We start from the raw sequence: 18,611 nt of genomic DNA on the forward strand, positions 1-18,611 counted from the left end.
AGAGTAACAATAACATAAATGAGTTTAAAGTAACAATGCTTTAAACATAAATAAAATGAGCCAATACAGTAGGTATCTAAAAGGAAATTAAAAATAAAATACTAAAAGAAACTTTTCGCCTAAATTTTACAAATAAGTGCATAAACTAGACAATTTTAGAACTGAATAAAAAAATAACATTATAACTACTATAGAGCAAAATATAAACAGATCTAAAGTTTTACTGTAAATAAATTATATTGATGTAATAGGTTATTTGAATGGAAGTAAATAAATATTTATAATAAAACACTACTCATAAAATAAACTAAAATTTACTGATGTATAAAATAAATAAAACACCTAATAAATTAACCCTTCTTTGCATAATGGTGGAAATTTCCATTATAACATTGAATGCCCAAAAATTATATAAAAGAACAAGTTCACTTTTAAGTTGATCGTGTCTGGATACCTTCTTGACGTCCATTACAGAAAAAACCCTTAACTGTCACATTTATTTTTTTAACCATTTATTCTTTAATTTTGAACATGAATTATGTCACCTTGATTTATTTCACCAATAAAAAAAATAATGCAAAGAAAGGTGAATATTTTCTATTTTTTTGTTGCAAAATACAAAAATAAAATTATTTACAGATATAGTCAATTAAAAAAAAAATTCTAAATTATGCTAATACAAAATTACCTACATGACTTTGTATTAACATACCATAGATAAAAAAAAAAAACAAACTTACGTATAACAAAAAATATATAAAAACTATTTGTAAATTTTTTTGTGGTTTGTAATAAATATGGCATTATGACATCAGAATGACAGTTTAAAGTTTACTAAATAAAATTATTATAAAAATAATTTAAATATGGCTATGGAGCCAATAACAGCTTTTATGCTTGGCGCGTGTTTGATTGCTTGTTGGCGTAAGTACTCTTTCAATATTATTAAAAATTCAAATGCTGGACGCAGTTACTGTATTACAAAACATCAGTAATTTCAGTCGTTAAATAATTAAAGATTGTGTTCAACAAAAAAAAACCGAATACAAATATTTTAATTTAAAAAGTGAACATCTTATAATTTCGATAATATAACTATAAGTATTGTTAATACTTTTTGGTTTTTCAAAATTTAAAGCTTTGATTGCGTGTGTTCAATTTTGACTGTCGTTTATTATAAAAATAGAAAATTTGTAGATGGTTTAAACATCAAGTGATATTGTGTGTTCGTTTATATATATATATATATATATATATATATATATATATATATATATATATATATATATATATATATATATATATATATATATATATATATATATATATATATAATTTATTTGTTTGCCCTTATAAACTGTATAAGTGAAATTGACAAAATTCTTACTACCAATCCTTGGGGAGTTCTCTTGCTGTTCAAGGAACAAGGTTCAAGGTACGAATATCATTAAGTAGTATATCCTTTTAGAGAAAAAAGAATTTTCCAAATGGGTTTAAAAATAAAGGAGGATTAATAAAATACAACCTTTTTTTAAAGTTGGTTAATAGATATATTCGAATCAACACAGGAGTGAACCTTATAGATTGCAAAAATAATTACGAAAATGAATTCAGATTTTGCGAATTAATTGTATAACATAATTGCAAAAAATTCAGACAAATTGAAAATTGCTTTTCAACCGACTTAAAAAACCACGAGGAAGTACTGGATACGGTTGTATTTTTTTATGTTTGTTACACCATATCTCCGTTATATACTGGGAATAGAAAAGAATAGAAGAGGAAAACATATTAGGCCGACCCCAAATAATAATTGAGATAAGGGTAGGAAGATGATGATCTCCGTTAGTTATAAATCGATTTGCAAAATTACTTTTTTATTTAAACTTTCAGATTAGCCCCATAGAATCTTTACACCAAAATCGATTTAGTTATTTAGTTTTTGAATCAAAATAACTGATTTTGCCCCAACTGTAATATTTTTTTTTTTTTATTTTCCTGTATTATGGTAGTCCTTTAACAAGTTGAGTATTGAAACAACTGTTACAAGCGTTCATAAACTATGATGACCACTTAATATCCGACAGGCCGTATGCTTGTTATTTATATTTGTAATAAAGCGTTTCTTTCTTTCTAGCATGCTACTTGCCCTGCTGTCTAGCGCTACCTATAATTTCCCTTCCTTTTGTAATTGTTCGTGAATCTAGCAGTTCGAAATGGAAGAAGCGAAATTTTAACTGTAAGTATATTGTTGTTGTCGATATAGCGCCATCTCGTGTTAAAAGTTAGGCAACCTTCATTATATACTGTTTAGGTGCAAACTATGTATTAATAAACTCTTTAGTAAAATTTGAAAATAGAAAAAGAAAAATGTTGTTGCCTAGTAACGTTAATATTTGTTGGTATTCTAAAAATTGACTTTTGTCTAAAATTGTCTTTACAAATGTTTTAATATAATAGCGCGATACAGTGTTTTATATATTTAGTGTGTGTTGTGTTATAAATAAACTGTCAATTATTTGGACTATAAAAGAGACTAAATCTATTGTGATATATTAATGCTACTTCTACTTTCACGCTGGTCACATTTCCACGTATATCTACTTCTAACAAGGTAGGTATTCAAGTGCTACTCTAACATATCCCCATCTCTCCCAAGAGACTACAGCATGGGGTTCTTCAAAAGGGGGGTAAAGAGGTTTCTTCAGGGTCGGCAACGCGCGCGTAATACCTCTGGTATTGCAGGCGTTCGTAGGCTACGGTAACCGCTTACCATCAGGTGGGCCGTATGCTTGTTTGCCACCTCAGTGGTATAAAAAAAATATATATATACTCGGACTCGGGGTCGGTAATATACAGCAATATCTATATATTTCAGTTACAAGAACTATATACTGGCCCAACAACAATAACAGACATTTACAAATATATTGTAAATGTTTTGTTATTCAATATTTAATATCGAAATGAAGACCTCGATCAAAATTAATATAGATATCCGACTGCTACGGGCGATATTGGAATGGGTATTGACCTTTTTTCCGCCACTAATGTCCAATAAAACTCAGTGTTACCCACTCCTACGAAGGAATCTGTCAGCCTACGAAACTACAAGTATAGTTATTACGTGTCCTCCAAAACACGAATCATAAGATATTTTATTAAACTCCTCTATTTATACATAAATACGTATAAAAATCAATCGTCGAATGTATGGAAGCGCCTCACTTCAGAACGATTGCATTTATTTGGTGAAATATTTTTTATTTGTAACGACAAAGTTTGTATGAAAGAATATGCTTGAAAAATAGCATAGATAAGTAAAAATTTTAAGTATTTAAACAGGAGACTTGGTCTCATTCTCTTTATAAGTACATCCGTGAATACTTCAACAGTACATAATAAAACTGAATTGGGCATCTAATATTTTATAAATTTCTAAATGATTTATTTATGTATTAATCCAGATCTCTCTCGATACCTGCTCTCTTTCTTCCTTCTCCTATTTATTTGTATTAACATTAAAATAAACAAGATTTTACAAAGTTTTAAACAAAATTTACCTACATAACCTAACATACTAAATGCTGCTAATAGAATTTTATTAATTATTGTAATTATTTTACTTTTAGGATAACAATTGTAACAATTACTACATAGTTTAGACAAACAGTGGATTCTTGTTGAAGAAAAAAAGAAACGTAACATAATTCAATTTTGTAACTAGTATTTGTAAATAAAATATGACGTCTAAATCCTAATATTATTTTTATTATAAAAAAAAAGAAACATATCTCATCCTTAAAATGTGATGCAATAAAAAAATATATAACAAGTCATTAAAAACAGAATGAGCTTAATAGACTGTTTAAAATAAAATAAAAAATCAGAATGCTACAATTTACTACTATACATATAAATGTAAAAATATCAAACTACAAGTGTACATAAAATTAAATTAATAATCTTGTAACAATATAAAGGAATGTAAATATTGAACTCGGTCAAATAAAAAAATAAATCTAAGCAAATAAAATACGAAATAGCAACCAAAAGTGTAATTCTAAACAAAGACACTGAGTAAAATACAACATGTGCGTTGAATTTATTGTATGTCAAAAACTCAGTAAACTCAGTAAATATTAAACTCAGTGTATAAACAAAAAAAATATAATAAACATCTATAGTTGTATTACAATTTAATCTAGCGTAAAATATTGCAGATGCATGATAAAAAAAAAAGATAATTTAAAACAAGGCAACCAGTGGCAACCAAACGGCAAACTTACACGGCAGGTCTTCAGAACTCGACGATCCACTGTGACTTGAACCGTGATGTCTTCTATTCGTGACAGCGTTGGGGTTAACCATCCCCATACCAGATATATTCATATTTAAAGGGTCTATCAACCTTCCGTGTCCACTACTGGACGTCAAGTCATCTGGGCTCAGTTCCTCGCTTGTTAACGAGACAGAATTCTGCCCGGACACCAACACTGAATTCTGTATGTCCATCGGACTATGTTGGATGTTAGATGGACTGTGCAGAAAGGTTGTTGAGTCCACATAACTGGCAACCAGGTTGTCTACGCCCATTGACGTCTCCGGCTTGATTTCCTGCTTAATACTAATAACTCCGCTGGATATAGAGGCTGGAGATTGAATTCTGTCCTCGTATCTATCGAATTCCTGTATTCTAGGCCTCGGCATGTCAATGGTTGACTGTCGGAGGGTGGTTGTCGATGTGGTTGCTGTTGTGGTTGAAGTGGAACCTGGTGGTCGTACTATGGCGCTTTTTGGCTGGTCGTCTATTGAAAATGTTAGCATCTGTTAATCGTTGTAACCTACTAGCTTGTTAGATTATTAATAAAAAAATCTACCTGCCTAGTTTTTTTTTTTTTTTTTTTATTAAGTTTTCTCATGCAATTATTAGCGAACGCAAGGACATCGTGATTCATGAATATAAACAAACGTAGAGATAAAATCACTATGCTGATATTAATCATAAATTAAACTCTTTTATATCCGATACGTAAAGGACCTATGGTAAGAAAAAAGAGACACCGCAGTATTCCTTCTCGCTCGCTTCTTTAACCATACAAGCAGTGACTTCTTAGTCTTTCAAATCCAATATAGGACTGTTTGCTAAATATTTCATTGAAATTTAGTCATATGCCTTGCGCTAAAAACATCGAATGAAGTTGTTTCTGCCCTATACAGTGAATATGCAAACTAATATACTAAAACACAAAACTTAGACCATTGTCATAATTATAAAATGACTATTTTTGTTGATTTTAGTATGAATGAAAATGGAACATTAAAACAATGTAGCTCATTGAAATTATTTGTTTTGTAATTTTCCCAATACCTAAAGTCACTTGAATATTATTTAAAAATAATTAATGGGTTTGTGAGAATCAGTAGTAAAAGCATAAAAAACTGATTTGCAACAGCTCAAATACTTAAGTAGGGGGGAAAGGGATTGTTAGTAATGGAGGCTGAGAATCCCATTGCTAGCAATATACCCAACCTGGAAACTATCATGGTTAATTCCTGATGAATTCATCATGATGGGCTAACTGGCCTGTTTTCATTCTCATCGATCACCCTTCACTGGTGCTCCGCCAGCGTATCCCGTTAGCGCAGGCGGGGTTACCATACCATTTTCACCTATCAAAAAAAAATGCTTAACTATCAAAATAAAGCTCACCATGTCCGATAAAGTCGGCATCCAAAAAACCTCCGGTCTGCTTCGGCTCGTATGCTGTAGTGGAGTCGACGTAATCTGCCGACACATCGTAGGGTTGCTGCTGGGGCGCCTGGGGTTGTATATTCATATTTGATGTAAGAGCTGGCCCCGCGTTCCCTCCGTACCCGTACGAGGAGAGAGGCGAAGCGTAGCCTGGGTAGCTGGAATACAAAAAAAATATAAAATATGAGTTTTGATATCATTTATAAAACATATTTTAAATACACTATTAGTATTTAACGAGAATCGATTGCAAATAAATATTCAAAATTAACTAGTTATCAACCAGGTGTAGAATATATATCTAGTTGCTTTTTAAGAGTCGGCAACGTATGCGTGACACCCCTGATATTGAACAGGCGTCCATAGACATCAGACAGGACGTATGCTTGTTTGCAATCTTGAGATTTTAAGAAAATCTAGTTTTTATACAAAATTTGTGAGTACAATAAGTACTCATATCAGCCGTTAACTGTCCACTGTCGAATATATATACTGTCCATCACAAGAGGGTTTTGTCAGTAGTTGTCACGTTTGGCAGGCGGGTTGGCAACTGCAATTAGGATTAGATGTTGTTTTAAGAGGGAAGCTGCTGTCCATACTTTGACCATAAAATTCTCATAGTCGCCTCTTATGACACCCACGGGAAAGGAAGGGAGGCCCAATTCTATGCTAAGACCATGGTATAAAATTTGATTTAATTTTATTAAAATAAAATAAACGACTGAAATTTGAAACAAAGTATCAAAACAGTAAAATATGTAGTTATAATAGATTTTCAGATCGTTTTGCAAGAATTAATAAGGGGGTAATTCTTTTTTGTTTCTTACCTAAATCGATATAAAGTATAATGAAAGTAATTAATGAAATGCATTTCAATTATAGGAGGAAATAATAATATAATAGAAAATTTAATAATGGGGCCTTCGCTAGTCTTTCTTATCAGACATTAATGGCGATCTCCAGGAAATTATTGTGGTTATTTCCTGATGGACTCGTCACAACTGACCTCATGAAGTCAGTTAATTTATCTACGACCCCTCACTGGTATCCTATCAGTGTAAATTAACAGCAATAACAAAAATACATAAAAACAATTCACAAAAATCCCGGTTGAACTAAACAGTGAAATAAATAATGACTAAGTTGGCATTAGTGTTTTATGATTTTACTAAGACGACCACATTCTATTATAAGAAATTAATTGAAAATTGTTTTCTTGTAAGAAGTCAATTAGAAAGAAAAACTATGCGGTCGCACGGCCTACACACAAACACGTGACACCGCCATCTATCAACGGATACAAGAAACATTTAATACCGCTACTCGCTACTAGACGTCGCTATTTACATTTACCGTTGTGCATCAACGTCGGGCGGTTACCGTTGCACGCCATTCAGTGTCACGCACATACCGTTGCCAGCAATAATGACATCTGATGCACCGCTGACACGAATAGACGTAATGAATTATGGGATAACAACGGTATTGTACCATTGAGGAGACAAAGTTAGCAAACAAGATACCCACCGGTGTGTATCTACCGGTAAGATGGCAACACTCGATTCGAGATTAAAAATTATTTAATTATTTTAAAACGTGAATTACAATTTTTAAAGAGAATTGAAGTTTATACAGATATTTTAGATATTTTTACTATCATAAGTGGCAGCTATTATATTCACATAACTGGGATATGCTTTGAAAAATTTAATTCTAATATAATCTATGGTATTTTCTAAAGAATTTGGTCAAATATACTTAAAAAAAAAACATTAATGACGTACTACAAGTGGCGTTATATATGGAAAAGAAACCCTACATTATGTTATTGTTTAAAATTCTTATCCCATTTGTATTGGTAAGTCCATTTTGAAACTTTGAGTACCCTTTTAGGAACCCCTGGCAAAGCCTATAAATATTTTTTTCAAGTACTATATATTACATGTAATATATATGAACTAACAATCTGTAAAACTATTACAAATATCAAAATGATACCATTAGTAGTTGCTGAGATATAACGCTGTGACAGACAGACTGACAAAGTCCGTCCTTGTCCGTACCGAAAAAGTATAAAAGAATCGTACCTTTTGGGTAGGGAACCTTAAAAGAGGTTACATTCTTTTATACTTGAAATCCTATGTTATCGTCATCGTCATATCAACCGTTCATTGTCCACTGTTGAAACTGGACCTCATATAACATATAGGAGGTTTTGTCGTAGTTGCCACGATTAGCAAGCAAATCAAATGCAATTTAACTAAAATGACAATTATTATTGCTAGATAGATGAAAGAAGAATTACGAAAGAGATTTATCGAGCAAGAATGAATGGAGATGTCGGTAGGGGCCGCCCTAGACGGACATATGTCGACCAAATAGGCGACGTGCTGAAGAAGGGCCAAATTAAAAGTATCCGTAACCGGCGAGCGTGTATGACAAGATTGATGAATGTGGAAGAAGCGAAAGAGGTTTGTTTGAATCGAAGCATTTGGCGTTCCATTGTTTCTGCCTACCCTAATGGGAGACGGACGTGACAGAAATGTATGTATGTATGTATTGCTAGATATAGTGTTAATTGCGACCGTTAAACCTATTAACGGTTATTTAAATATTTAACATAAATAACATACAGTTGTTCAACAAAGTGTAGAGAGAGAGAGAGATAACTACAAATTGTTTAGTGTACTTAAACATTTGTGTTCAGTTAGTGTTGTGCCAGTTACACACTTTATGACAAATTTCCGCGTATGTGACACCAATTGGCTGAGTTTTATCGCGCTCTTGGCTGGAGGTGTGACGGTGGAATTTTTCTGTCGCATTGTGAACTCTGTGTAGATCGGTCGGTTACCCTTGTGTTTGAATTAGGTTACTCTTATTTTAAATTGTTAATTTTAGACTTATTATAGCAAAAAAAAAGGAAAATTAACTAGGTTACTCTTTTTTACTACTATAACATGTAGTATATTTCATTTACTACTAGCGACCCGCGCCGGCTTCGCACGAATTTACATTACGTCATATCACATTTGAAACCTCTAAATTTATCAGTGTTTCTCTACAATATTATGCATGTATTCTACATATAATCCTTCCTCTTGAATCACTCTATCTACTAAAAAAAAAAACGGATCAAAATCCGTTGCGTAGTTTTAAAGATGTAAGCATACATAGGGACGAACAGACAGCGACAGCGACTTTGTTTTATACTATGTAGCAATCATTATTTCAGAATTTTATTTTACAGCGTTTTTTTATAATTTTAAAAGTTTTGGTTTAACATTTATAATTGAAAAAAAAAAAAAAAAACATTTAAATAACTCTGAAGGCACTTTTAATCCTTAATATTATAAATTTTAAAGTAAGTTTGTTTCATTGTTTGTATAAGCTTTATTGTAGATTTATTTTTAATACAAATAACAGGTTGTAAACTAAATAACAAGGTACATGGGCGAAGTTATCCCTTGAAGGGATTTCTCCCAATTAACCTTAGGAGAAACAGTCAACATTGGAACCAACCCGAAAGGAGTATCTGTAGGGTTTATATATATAAAGTTTGTTTATTGCTTCTTGATTTCTTAGCGACCTAATTGTCATAAAATTTATATATACACGGGTACATGGTCCTTCATACCAAGTGGTAATTTCCAAATGAATTCCAAATTGGAATGATGGACACAGGCAACTTTTTATCTTGATCAATTAATATATACCGGGAATGCAAATAATATTATGGGTAAAAATTTGTGTTATATACCATTATTTCACTTTCTTCTTAAAGAAATGTAGATGAAACAGAAGTGGAGATGGGCAGGTCATCTAGTAAGATACAAAGATAAAAGGTGGACTCTCCAAACAACAAAATGGCGAGGTCCAGCAGGAAAAAGAAATGTTGGAAAGCAAAGAAAAAGATGGACTGATGACATAATAAAGACAGCAGGTTATAAATAATATTATTTCACAGAATGCCGTATGGTCTCGGCATAGAATGTGCCACTCCTTTCTTTCCAGTAGGTATCGTAAGAGGTAACTAAAAGAATTTAATGGTCAAGGAATGGGCAGCAGCGTCCCTCTTAAAACATCACCAAGCCTAACTGCAGTTGCCAACCCGCCTGCCAAGTAAGGCAAGTGGCAAAAACACCCAATGAGGACGCCAATGTTTAACAGACAGACAGTAAACAGCTGTATCATCACTTCATAGAATAGAGTTCACCTCTACACCTATATATTTTAGAAATACCTGCATCTTTTGAATAACAAATAACAATTACAAGGCTTGTCTTATACCTGGACTTATATTTACTTCAATATCAAATAGGGTAGAATATATATGGTTATGATACATCGTCTAGACAGTATAGTTCTTTTATAACATGTCTGCATCTTGGCACTTCATATTTTTTTCTATAGAATGTTTTAAATGACACCACTTAATTACAGATGCTTGACAACAGACGGCGTTACTTACCCATTATAATGACCATGGAATTGGTCACTGGAGCTCGGCGTCTGTTGTTGGGCGTCATACACCGAGTCCGGAGCGGCGTCTGTCTGTGCTCTCATCTGCGCCCGATGGTAGCGCACTTCATCCTCGACCTTTTCGCGTTGTTTCTTCGACATCCGACCGAATTTCACCGCTGTAAAAGATAAAGAATGCATTCGTAAAAAATTAGTTCATCCACTCACCGTCAATAGCGCTGTTAGATAACAAACAAAAAATGTATGCGATAATCCGAAAGTGTTCTATTCGCCGCGAGAAGCGCTGTCGTCGCGTGAAAAATAAATGACATAACCGGGGAACTCTGTTTCCAATCTATTCCCATAGCTCCTTACTAGATATTCTCACGAAAAAAACACTAAAATCAGTAAGCACTCGCGTCTTCACAATACAATGCAATTAGTATGTTCTCAATGACACCTAGCAGCATCGCGCGGTTACTCAATACCTCACTACTACTACAGTTGTAGCTGTGTGCGAAACGCGTTTGTGTTGTTTAACGTAATTGTGTGCGTTACTAAGCGGCCTTTGATTGGTGTGTGCGATTTCTTCGTCGATGTGTGCGTTCGGGACACATCGGCCGTTGGCACACTGCCTAGTGGAACAACGAACTCTCGAACTTCTGACGTATGTATGTATACGTAAAGTACGTACGTGTGACGTATAGCTACGTAACGCGTCGCGGTCCCGTTCGGTGTAACGCGACCGGATCGAGACGCGCACGGGTCGTTCCATCGTGCATTCAGTTTAATGACCTACCGAATTCTATCGGATAATTTGTCGATTTGGTAGGAGTATATTTTTTTTTATGTGCAGTTGTAAATTTTCGGTCTATGAAAAGTTTTCTTTGTAGGAAGTTCGATGAACTTTAACGCAACCAATTTGAGTGGACCTCTCTTATAAAGAGTTATCTATGATCGAAAGATTGATAAATGTTGGTTATCCTAATTATTGTTATAGGCGTATTGGAACAGCGACCTCTAGCAGGCGGTATATTGTCCCACATTAACAGCCATACGAAATAAAAGTTAACAATAGATTTTCTGTTTGTGCTTGAAACATAATAAAATTTTTACTGTAGCTAAAAAATATTGGTGATTAATACTAAAAAGGTTTATCTTTGTTCATTTTCCAATAAATTTTCGTTCCAAAATGAGCTTGTCAATTCGTCTGATTTCAATGGAATTTAAACAGAAGTAGTATCTCAATTCGATTGTATTTTCTTTTTTATATTTATTTCTCATTAACTCCGTCAGTTCTAAATCGATTTGGATTTTTTTTATCTGAAAGAATACACTTACAGATTGGTTTCATAGAAATTTCATCAAAATCGATTTAGTAATTTAGTTTTTATATTAAAATAACTAGTTTTTCCACAATCAAAGTAGTTTTTTTTTTTTTTTTTTTAAATATAATATAAAAGTTTGTACAAGGTTTTAGTTTTTATGAATAAGAGGGGAAAGGAAGGAGGCAAGACATTGTATCTTGGTATGAAGATTGAAAATTTGGATTCATCACGATAGGCCAACTGATCTGCTCACATCCTCACCTGCCATCCCTTCTTGCTGCCCCACCAGTGCATACCGATTTATTTAAATATACAGAATTACCTTCTTACCAACAAAAATTAACCACGATGGTTTCTGTAGAGAACCGTGTGGAGGTCGAATAAATTAATTTAATTTATATTAATATATGGGTATACTCATATTGCAGCTCGAAGGAATCACCATTATAATAACTATTTAAAAAATCGCTTAATAAAAATTCAGATAAATTTATTTATAAATAAATAAATAAACAAATTTATTTATTTATAAATTAAACAAATAAATTTATGTACATTTCAAAATGAATAAATAAATAATTTTATTTGAAATTTTTAAATTTAACATTAAAGATAAATTTAGAGCTCCGGACTTCCTTTCTTCTTTTAGGAATTGCCTAAAAGTTTTAACATTTGGGTCATTGTGTATATCATGAGAACACAAATAATACACTGTTAACATAAATAACCGGGTGTCCATGCGTGGCGTTACGTGCACAGAACGTTGATCGATAGATGTGCGAGTATGTGTGTATGTAACACTTGCACATTGCACAATACATTGGGATGGGCCGTTATCGATCCGTCAACAATATCGATATTTTAATTTTTTTTCAATTGACTCCAAAAAGGATGTTCTCAGTTCGATTGTATTTATGTTCGTTACCTCATAACTCCGTAAGTTCTAAACCGATTTGGAAAATTGTTTTTTATCTAAAAGTATATACTTGCAGATTGGTAGCGTAGAAATTTTATGAAAATCGGTCTCAAAGAAAGCTAAAAATAATTTGTCGCAATTAAAGTCAGTTCTTTTTTGTAGAATTGCAAAAAAAAAAAATGTTGTTACAACCAGTTATTTAAATTTAAAAATTAAACTACTAGACGGATTTTGATAAAATTTCTACGAGACTAATCTGTAAGTATAACTTTTCAAATAAAAGAATAATTTTCAAAATCGGTTCACAAATAACATAATTATGAGGTAACAAACATAAAAAAAAAGTACACATTAAGAATCTTATTCTTAATTTAAATCGGTTGAAAATGTATTATTTTTATTTTTAATCCCTTCTCATAAATTCCAACTCTAAAATGTGTGTCTGCTATGTAAATATTATCCTGTTGATATATGTATATCCATTTGTAATGTCAAAATATATACTTAAATATATCTCGGCTGTCAACAATGTGTTTGTTAGAATTATATTATTTAATTCTTGTTTGTACGAATGACGTAGATTGATACGATGTTATGACAGTTTGTTTTCTTTAATTATTTACATTATTTTCTTTAAATGTAGTATATATTTTGATTTTTTTTTTAAATATATTATCGACCCAAATAATACAAATTAATGTTTCTATATTTCATTTAAGAAATAAGATGGTATAATAACAATTTTTTTTAAAGCAACAGCTGCATTTCTTGCCGCTTGTTCTTGGCTGATATTGCGTTCCGAATGGGCGGTAATAAAAAAATTTACCATTCAAAAATGCTCAAGTCTATGTTTACTTGATTAAAAATATTTCTTTCTTATTTTTTTTTAACAAACTATATGTGTGTTTTGGGGATCTAATTTATTAATATCCTTATTAATGTTATGTATGTGAAACTGAGTTTGTTTGTTATAAAATGGAATAGAATAGAAATAATCTTTAGTCACATACAATTTATAGTTCAAAGTTTCGTAAGCGCACTATATTTTAATTACCGGTTTAACTTACGTGTAATTAGAACGAACAAGCTAAATCGCTCATGACTAAGGATCACGAATTGATTCCGAAACTAATCCAGCTTTTTCGATCATATAAACTTGTTCACAAGTTCTTTTAAATCGGCAATTTTTTTATAATTGTGCTGCTAGCAGTACAAACATTAATCAATATTTGCCGAGAGGAACCCGTAAGAAACTCAACAGTTACTCATTTTAAATTATTATGTACAAGATAATATTACATTTTAAATTTGATATACATATACGTATATGGGATAGAGAATATACAGACTATTTTGTATCCTGCTCAATGAACTTATCCCGCTTATTCGGACGAAGTCACGATAAAAACTAGTATTAAAATAAATTATAAGTATATTAATTAGTTATTATTTTCTAATTAAATTAATGTATCTAATTTAAAGTCAATCAGAGTGACAGTGGTAGACTCGCCACCAGCCACGTCGATTCTAATGTGTTCGGCGAAATGTGGGTATGTTGACTATTATATTGGTAAAAGATGCAGTATACCTCTGTCTACCCCGTTAGCAATTAAACGAGTAGATACCTATCATTTTGATAAACAATAGATTACCTTTATCAACCGACTTAAAAAAAGGAGATTCTCAATTCGATTGTATTTTTTTATGTTTGTCACCTCATAACTCCGTCAGTTTTTTTTTTTTTTTGGATGGGTGAAAATGGTATGGTAACCCCGCCTGCGCTAACGGGATACGCTGGCGGAGCACCAGTGAAGGGTGATAGATGAGAATGAAAACAGGCCAGTTAGCCCATCATGATGAATTCATCAGAAATTAACCATGATAGTTTCCAAGGGGAAACGCGAGAAGGTCGACCTGGTTAGGTATATTGCTAGCAATAGGATTCTCAGTCTCCATTACTAACAATCCCTTTCCCTCCTCTTATTTATGTTGAGAACTCATTTTCTCCAACACTACATATATGTTTATGTTAAACACCAACCACAACCGACTCAGTGTCATCAAATAATTACTAATTAATTTTTAATTAATTACACTTGTTTTAACTACGCGCGCGCGCGTGTGTTTTTTTTTTTTAATTACACTGCAATGTGCGTGACAAAGGCATATTTTTCAGTAAATCTGCCAATCGGGTCATTAAAAAACACGGTTAGAGTTCGACCACCACAACCTCACCTTACAGTAATAATGGTGTTAACGAAAAATGAACTCAAACTACACGGTATATGGTATATTTTTGGATTTTACTTGAAAATATTGGACTATACAGGAATTGAGGCTGTCTACGTGGTCGCCATTTACTCAACAGGGACACCTTTTCACCAGTCTACTTCCATAGCCTATTTCGATAAAATATAATAATTAATTCTTTCCCGTGGGTGTCGTAAGAGGCGAATAAGGAAACTTAATAGTCGAGGGATGGGCAGCAGAGTCCCTCTTAAAACACCACCAAAGCCTATTTGCAGTTGTCAATATGCCTGCCAAACGTGGCAACTACTGGCAAACCCCTCTTTATAGGGGAAGCCTATGTCCAGCAGTGGATCTTAATGATAGATATGATGATGATAATTATGTCCCACAAAAACACAATTACGATTGTAACAAAACCAGTTATTTTGATTTAATAACTAAACTACTGAACCGATTTTGATGAAATTTCTATGGAACTAATCTATAAATATATCCTTTTAAATTAAAATAAGAATTTTCCAAATCGGTTTACAACTGACGGAGTTATGAGGTAACAAACATAAATACAGTCGAACTGAGAACATCTTTCTTTTTGAAGTCGGTTGATAAACGTAACTAAGTCTTGTTGAAATTATCACAGGAACATTCTCTAAATTATTTTTTTATACCACAGAGATGTCAAATAAGCATACGACCTATCCGATGGTAAGCGGTTACCGTAGCCTGTGAACGCCAGCAATACCAGATGCATTACGTGCGCGTTGCCGACCTTGGAATAAAACCTCTACACATTTTTTTTAAAACCTCAAGCTACATTCCTCTCGGGGAACCAGCAACTCATACAACTTATATTTTTATATTTTAATGTTTGTCAAACACAAGGCATGCTGTGGTTGCCTATAAATGTAAGAACAGTGAGATCTGAGCTGCCAGTGTATTGTATTTAAATTTAGCTTTATTGTAGCTGTATCTTATGTTGGTAATCCTATAAATAAATAAATAAATAAACTCGTTCATTCCATAACCACAATATCTATAAACAAACAATGAAAATAATAACGAATCGAAATATCAATTCAACTAATCGACTTTTGATTTGAACTATTATTAAACATTATTAGAGTGTCTTGTGGTTGGCGCCTACGCTAACGGTATACACTGGCGGAGCACCAGTAAGGGATGATGGGTGAAGATGAAAAGGCAGGTCAGTTAGCCTATCGTTATAAATACATTTAGGAGGGGGGAAGGGATTATTAGTAATTGGGAGGTTAGTCCCCATTGCTATCAATATACCCTATCAGGTCGACCTCCACGCGGTTCCCCCTGGAGACCATCGTGACTAATTTATCGTTAAATTCGTCCCGATGGGCTAAATGACCTGCTTTCATACTCATCTATCATCCCTCACTGGAGCCCAGCCAGTGTATACCAATAGCGCAGGCGGGGTTAACATTCCATTATCACCCATTAAAAAAAAAATAATGTTTAATTGCGGACACCGGCTCAAAACATCATTGAGCAGTTTCAATGCAAGAGGGGAGCTTGCTTAGCCAACTCTGTTCTTCTCAATGGAATCTACACTAATATTATAAAGAGGAAACATTTGTATTTTTTGTGTATGTATCTTTGTAATGAATAAACACAAAAACTACTTTGCCGATTTCAAAAATTCTTTCACCATTAGAAAGCTACATTCACTCTGAATTACATAGGCTATATTTATTGCTAGAAAAGATTAGGGATCCTTACTAAAACTTTAGTAACGTAACTCAAGGTGTAAAAAAATGCTATAAAATATCTATCGTCGCGTGCGCTGCGGAAACTATTGGTGATAGAACAAAAGTGTGTTCTACGATATTGAGGAAAACATCAATAACTACAAAAAACTTCGCGATACTATATGTCCAACTATTATCGTTATGTCACAATAACCACTTTTTAAAATGTTGTGAAAATGTCCACCTGTGCGAAGTCGGGACGGGCCACTAGTATCAAATAAGTGTCATCTACGTGCTCACACATAGCGAATGCTCCTATTGATATGGATACCAGTACAGTTTGGTTAATTTTCACCCCCCGTACTAATTTTAATTAATAGTATTATCGATATATCGATAATATTGCGAGCGACCCATCACTATTCGTTACGTGCTATTGCGCAACGTAAACGCGTCAGTGAGTTCCTTCTGCGACGCGCTATCATGCAACCACTTGGATTGTTATGGAATTGCATTGTAATTATATACATTACTAGCTACATCCCGCGGCTTCGCTCGCGTGCATCACTACGTACAGTGCTAAGTTAGGATATAACCTGTCCGTGTACCAAATTTCATTCAAATTATAATATTAATATTATAAATGTGAGTGAGTTTGTTTGTCTGTTTGTCACTTTATTGCGCATTAACAGCTTAACTAATCACTATGAAATTAGATATATACGTACTATATGGGATGAAGAAGTATATTAGCTACTTTTTGTCCCGGTCAATGAACATATCCCAGTCATATGGACAAAGACACGGGTAAAAGCTAGTAGTTTATAAATGCGAAACTTTGTAAGGATTGATAGATGGATGAATGTTTGTTGTTCTTTCACTCAAAAACTACTGAACAGTTTTGAAGGAAATTTGGTCTCACTACTAAGTACGATATTAGTCTATCATCTTCAAGCCTTGCCCCTTATGGGGTAGGTAGTGAAAACCGAGTGTTAACACACAGTAACGACATTACACCATAACAGAACGCCATAAAAAAATATAAAAAGTTCTACATCAACATAACTACCATAACAAATAATTTATAATAACATAACCACGATAATATTTAAAACGATTTTCTTAATCTCTCGCAGTTAATAAATGGAGAACAAACTCATTGGTAACTGCGAAACGCACCTATAAAATTGCGGCTTTGCGCATAGACGGAGCGACAAGAGGTAGCGTATTCTTAGTATATATATGTATATACATATTTTTCATTACATGATACACATAGGAAAATATATAGCGACTTATTTTATCGAAATTATGCAATAAAAATAAGACAAACAAAACAATTGACAAAATATCTTAAGATTTGAAAAAATTAGGAAATTAAACGACTGCATAAAGAACTTTAGCAAATGTTTAAGTAACATAGAAACCTTTACTTTAGTTTTTGTTTTATAAACAAAAATAACTAGTGGTCTTTTTCATGAGTTCACAACTAATAAATAGTTATTTCAGTAACAAGTTGTAATTTCTACATTTAAAAGTATTCCAAATTTCAAATCTTTCGCATTATTAGTTGTTGAAATTTAGCGGTGCGTGGGAAAAGGTGGACAAATGAACGAAATCTCATCATAAAGGTTTCTTTTGACTTTTTTGATATGGAATTTCTATAATACAAGAATCACAAAAGTTTTTCGATAGGGACGCAATTAAAAAAAATATTTAAATGCTATGCCAAAATGAACTATTTAAAAAAATTTGAGTCAGTATCACTTGGGATGATGTAAAAATTAAAAACTGTAAACTGCATTTAAAAGTTATTATTGAATAGAGAAACTCACATACGTATGAAATACGTACATGAACCCTAAATACATTGCATTCCTTCTTTATGCAGTCGCGTAATGAACGAAGTCGCATTATAAAGGTTACTTTTTACTTTTTTGTTACGGAATCCCAACACAAAACCCACAAGTCTTCGATAGATAGGGACGCAATAAAACTGTCCGCTACCCGCTATCCGCTACCGCCTATACAAAATAGCACGACTCGTAAACGTATAAACATAACATTACGTTATCAATACTGATAACGGGTCGTTAACCCCGAGTTCGCTTCCTCATACCGCCACGTGTTTCATCTAGGTAATGTAATTACTTTCTCACCATATCTGTTATATTTGTGTAACTATA

The 18,611-nt window shown here is 32.9% G+C and overlaps 1 protein-coding gene and 1 long non-coding RNA gene across 19 annotated transcripts in view; one reads left to right on the forward strand and one right to left on the reverse strand.

Annotated features, from left to right (window-relative positions):
* LOC113515726 (probable nuclear hormone receptor HR3) overlaps positions 1-18,611 on the reverse strand; it is a 178,192-nt gene that overhangs the window by 6,937 nt on the left and 152,644 nt on the right. For 15 of the 18 annotated variants that reach the window (XM_052898278.1, XM_052898264.1, XM_052898276.1 and 12 more), the window contains 3 exons: positions 10,224-10,392; positions 5,714-5,913; positions 4,290-4,808 (listed from right to left, as the gene is read on the reverse strand). In XM_052898278.1, coding sequence (XP_052754238.1) covers positions 4,290-4,808; positions 5,714-5,913; positions 10,224-10,392 — 888 coding nt within the window. The remainder of the gene's footprint in view (positions 1-4,289; positions 4,809-5,713; positions 5,914-10,223; positions 10,393-18,611) is intronic. The other 3 variants (XM_052898279.1, XM_052898282.1, XM_026900013.3) reach the window with 1 other exon arrangement.
* On the forward strand, positions 806-3,761 carry LOC116413742 (uncharacterized). Its single transcript, XR_004224236.2, has 3 exons — positions 806-924; positions 2,138-2,239; positions 3,633-3,761. It is a non-coding gene; the product is annotated as an uncharacterized LOC116413742 (long non-coding RNA).

This window comes from Galleria mellonella, unplaced genomic scaffold, assembly GCF_026898425.1.
Source record: "Galleria mellonella isolate WM207_F2 unplaced genomic scaffold, CSIRO_AGI_GalMel_v1 utg424, whole genome shotgun sequence".
NCBI lineage: Eukaryota > Metazoa > Arthropoda > Insecta > Lepidoptera > Pyralidae > Galleria > Galleria mellonella.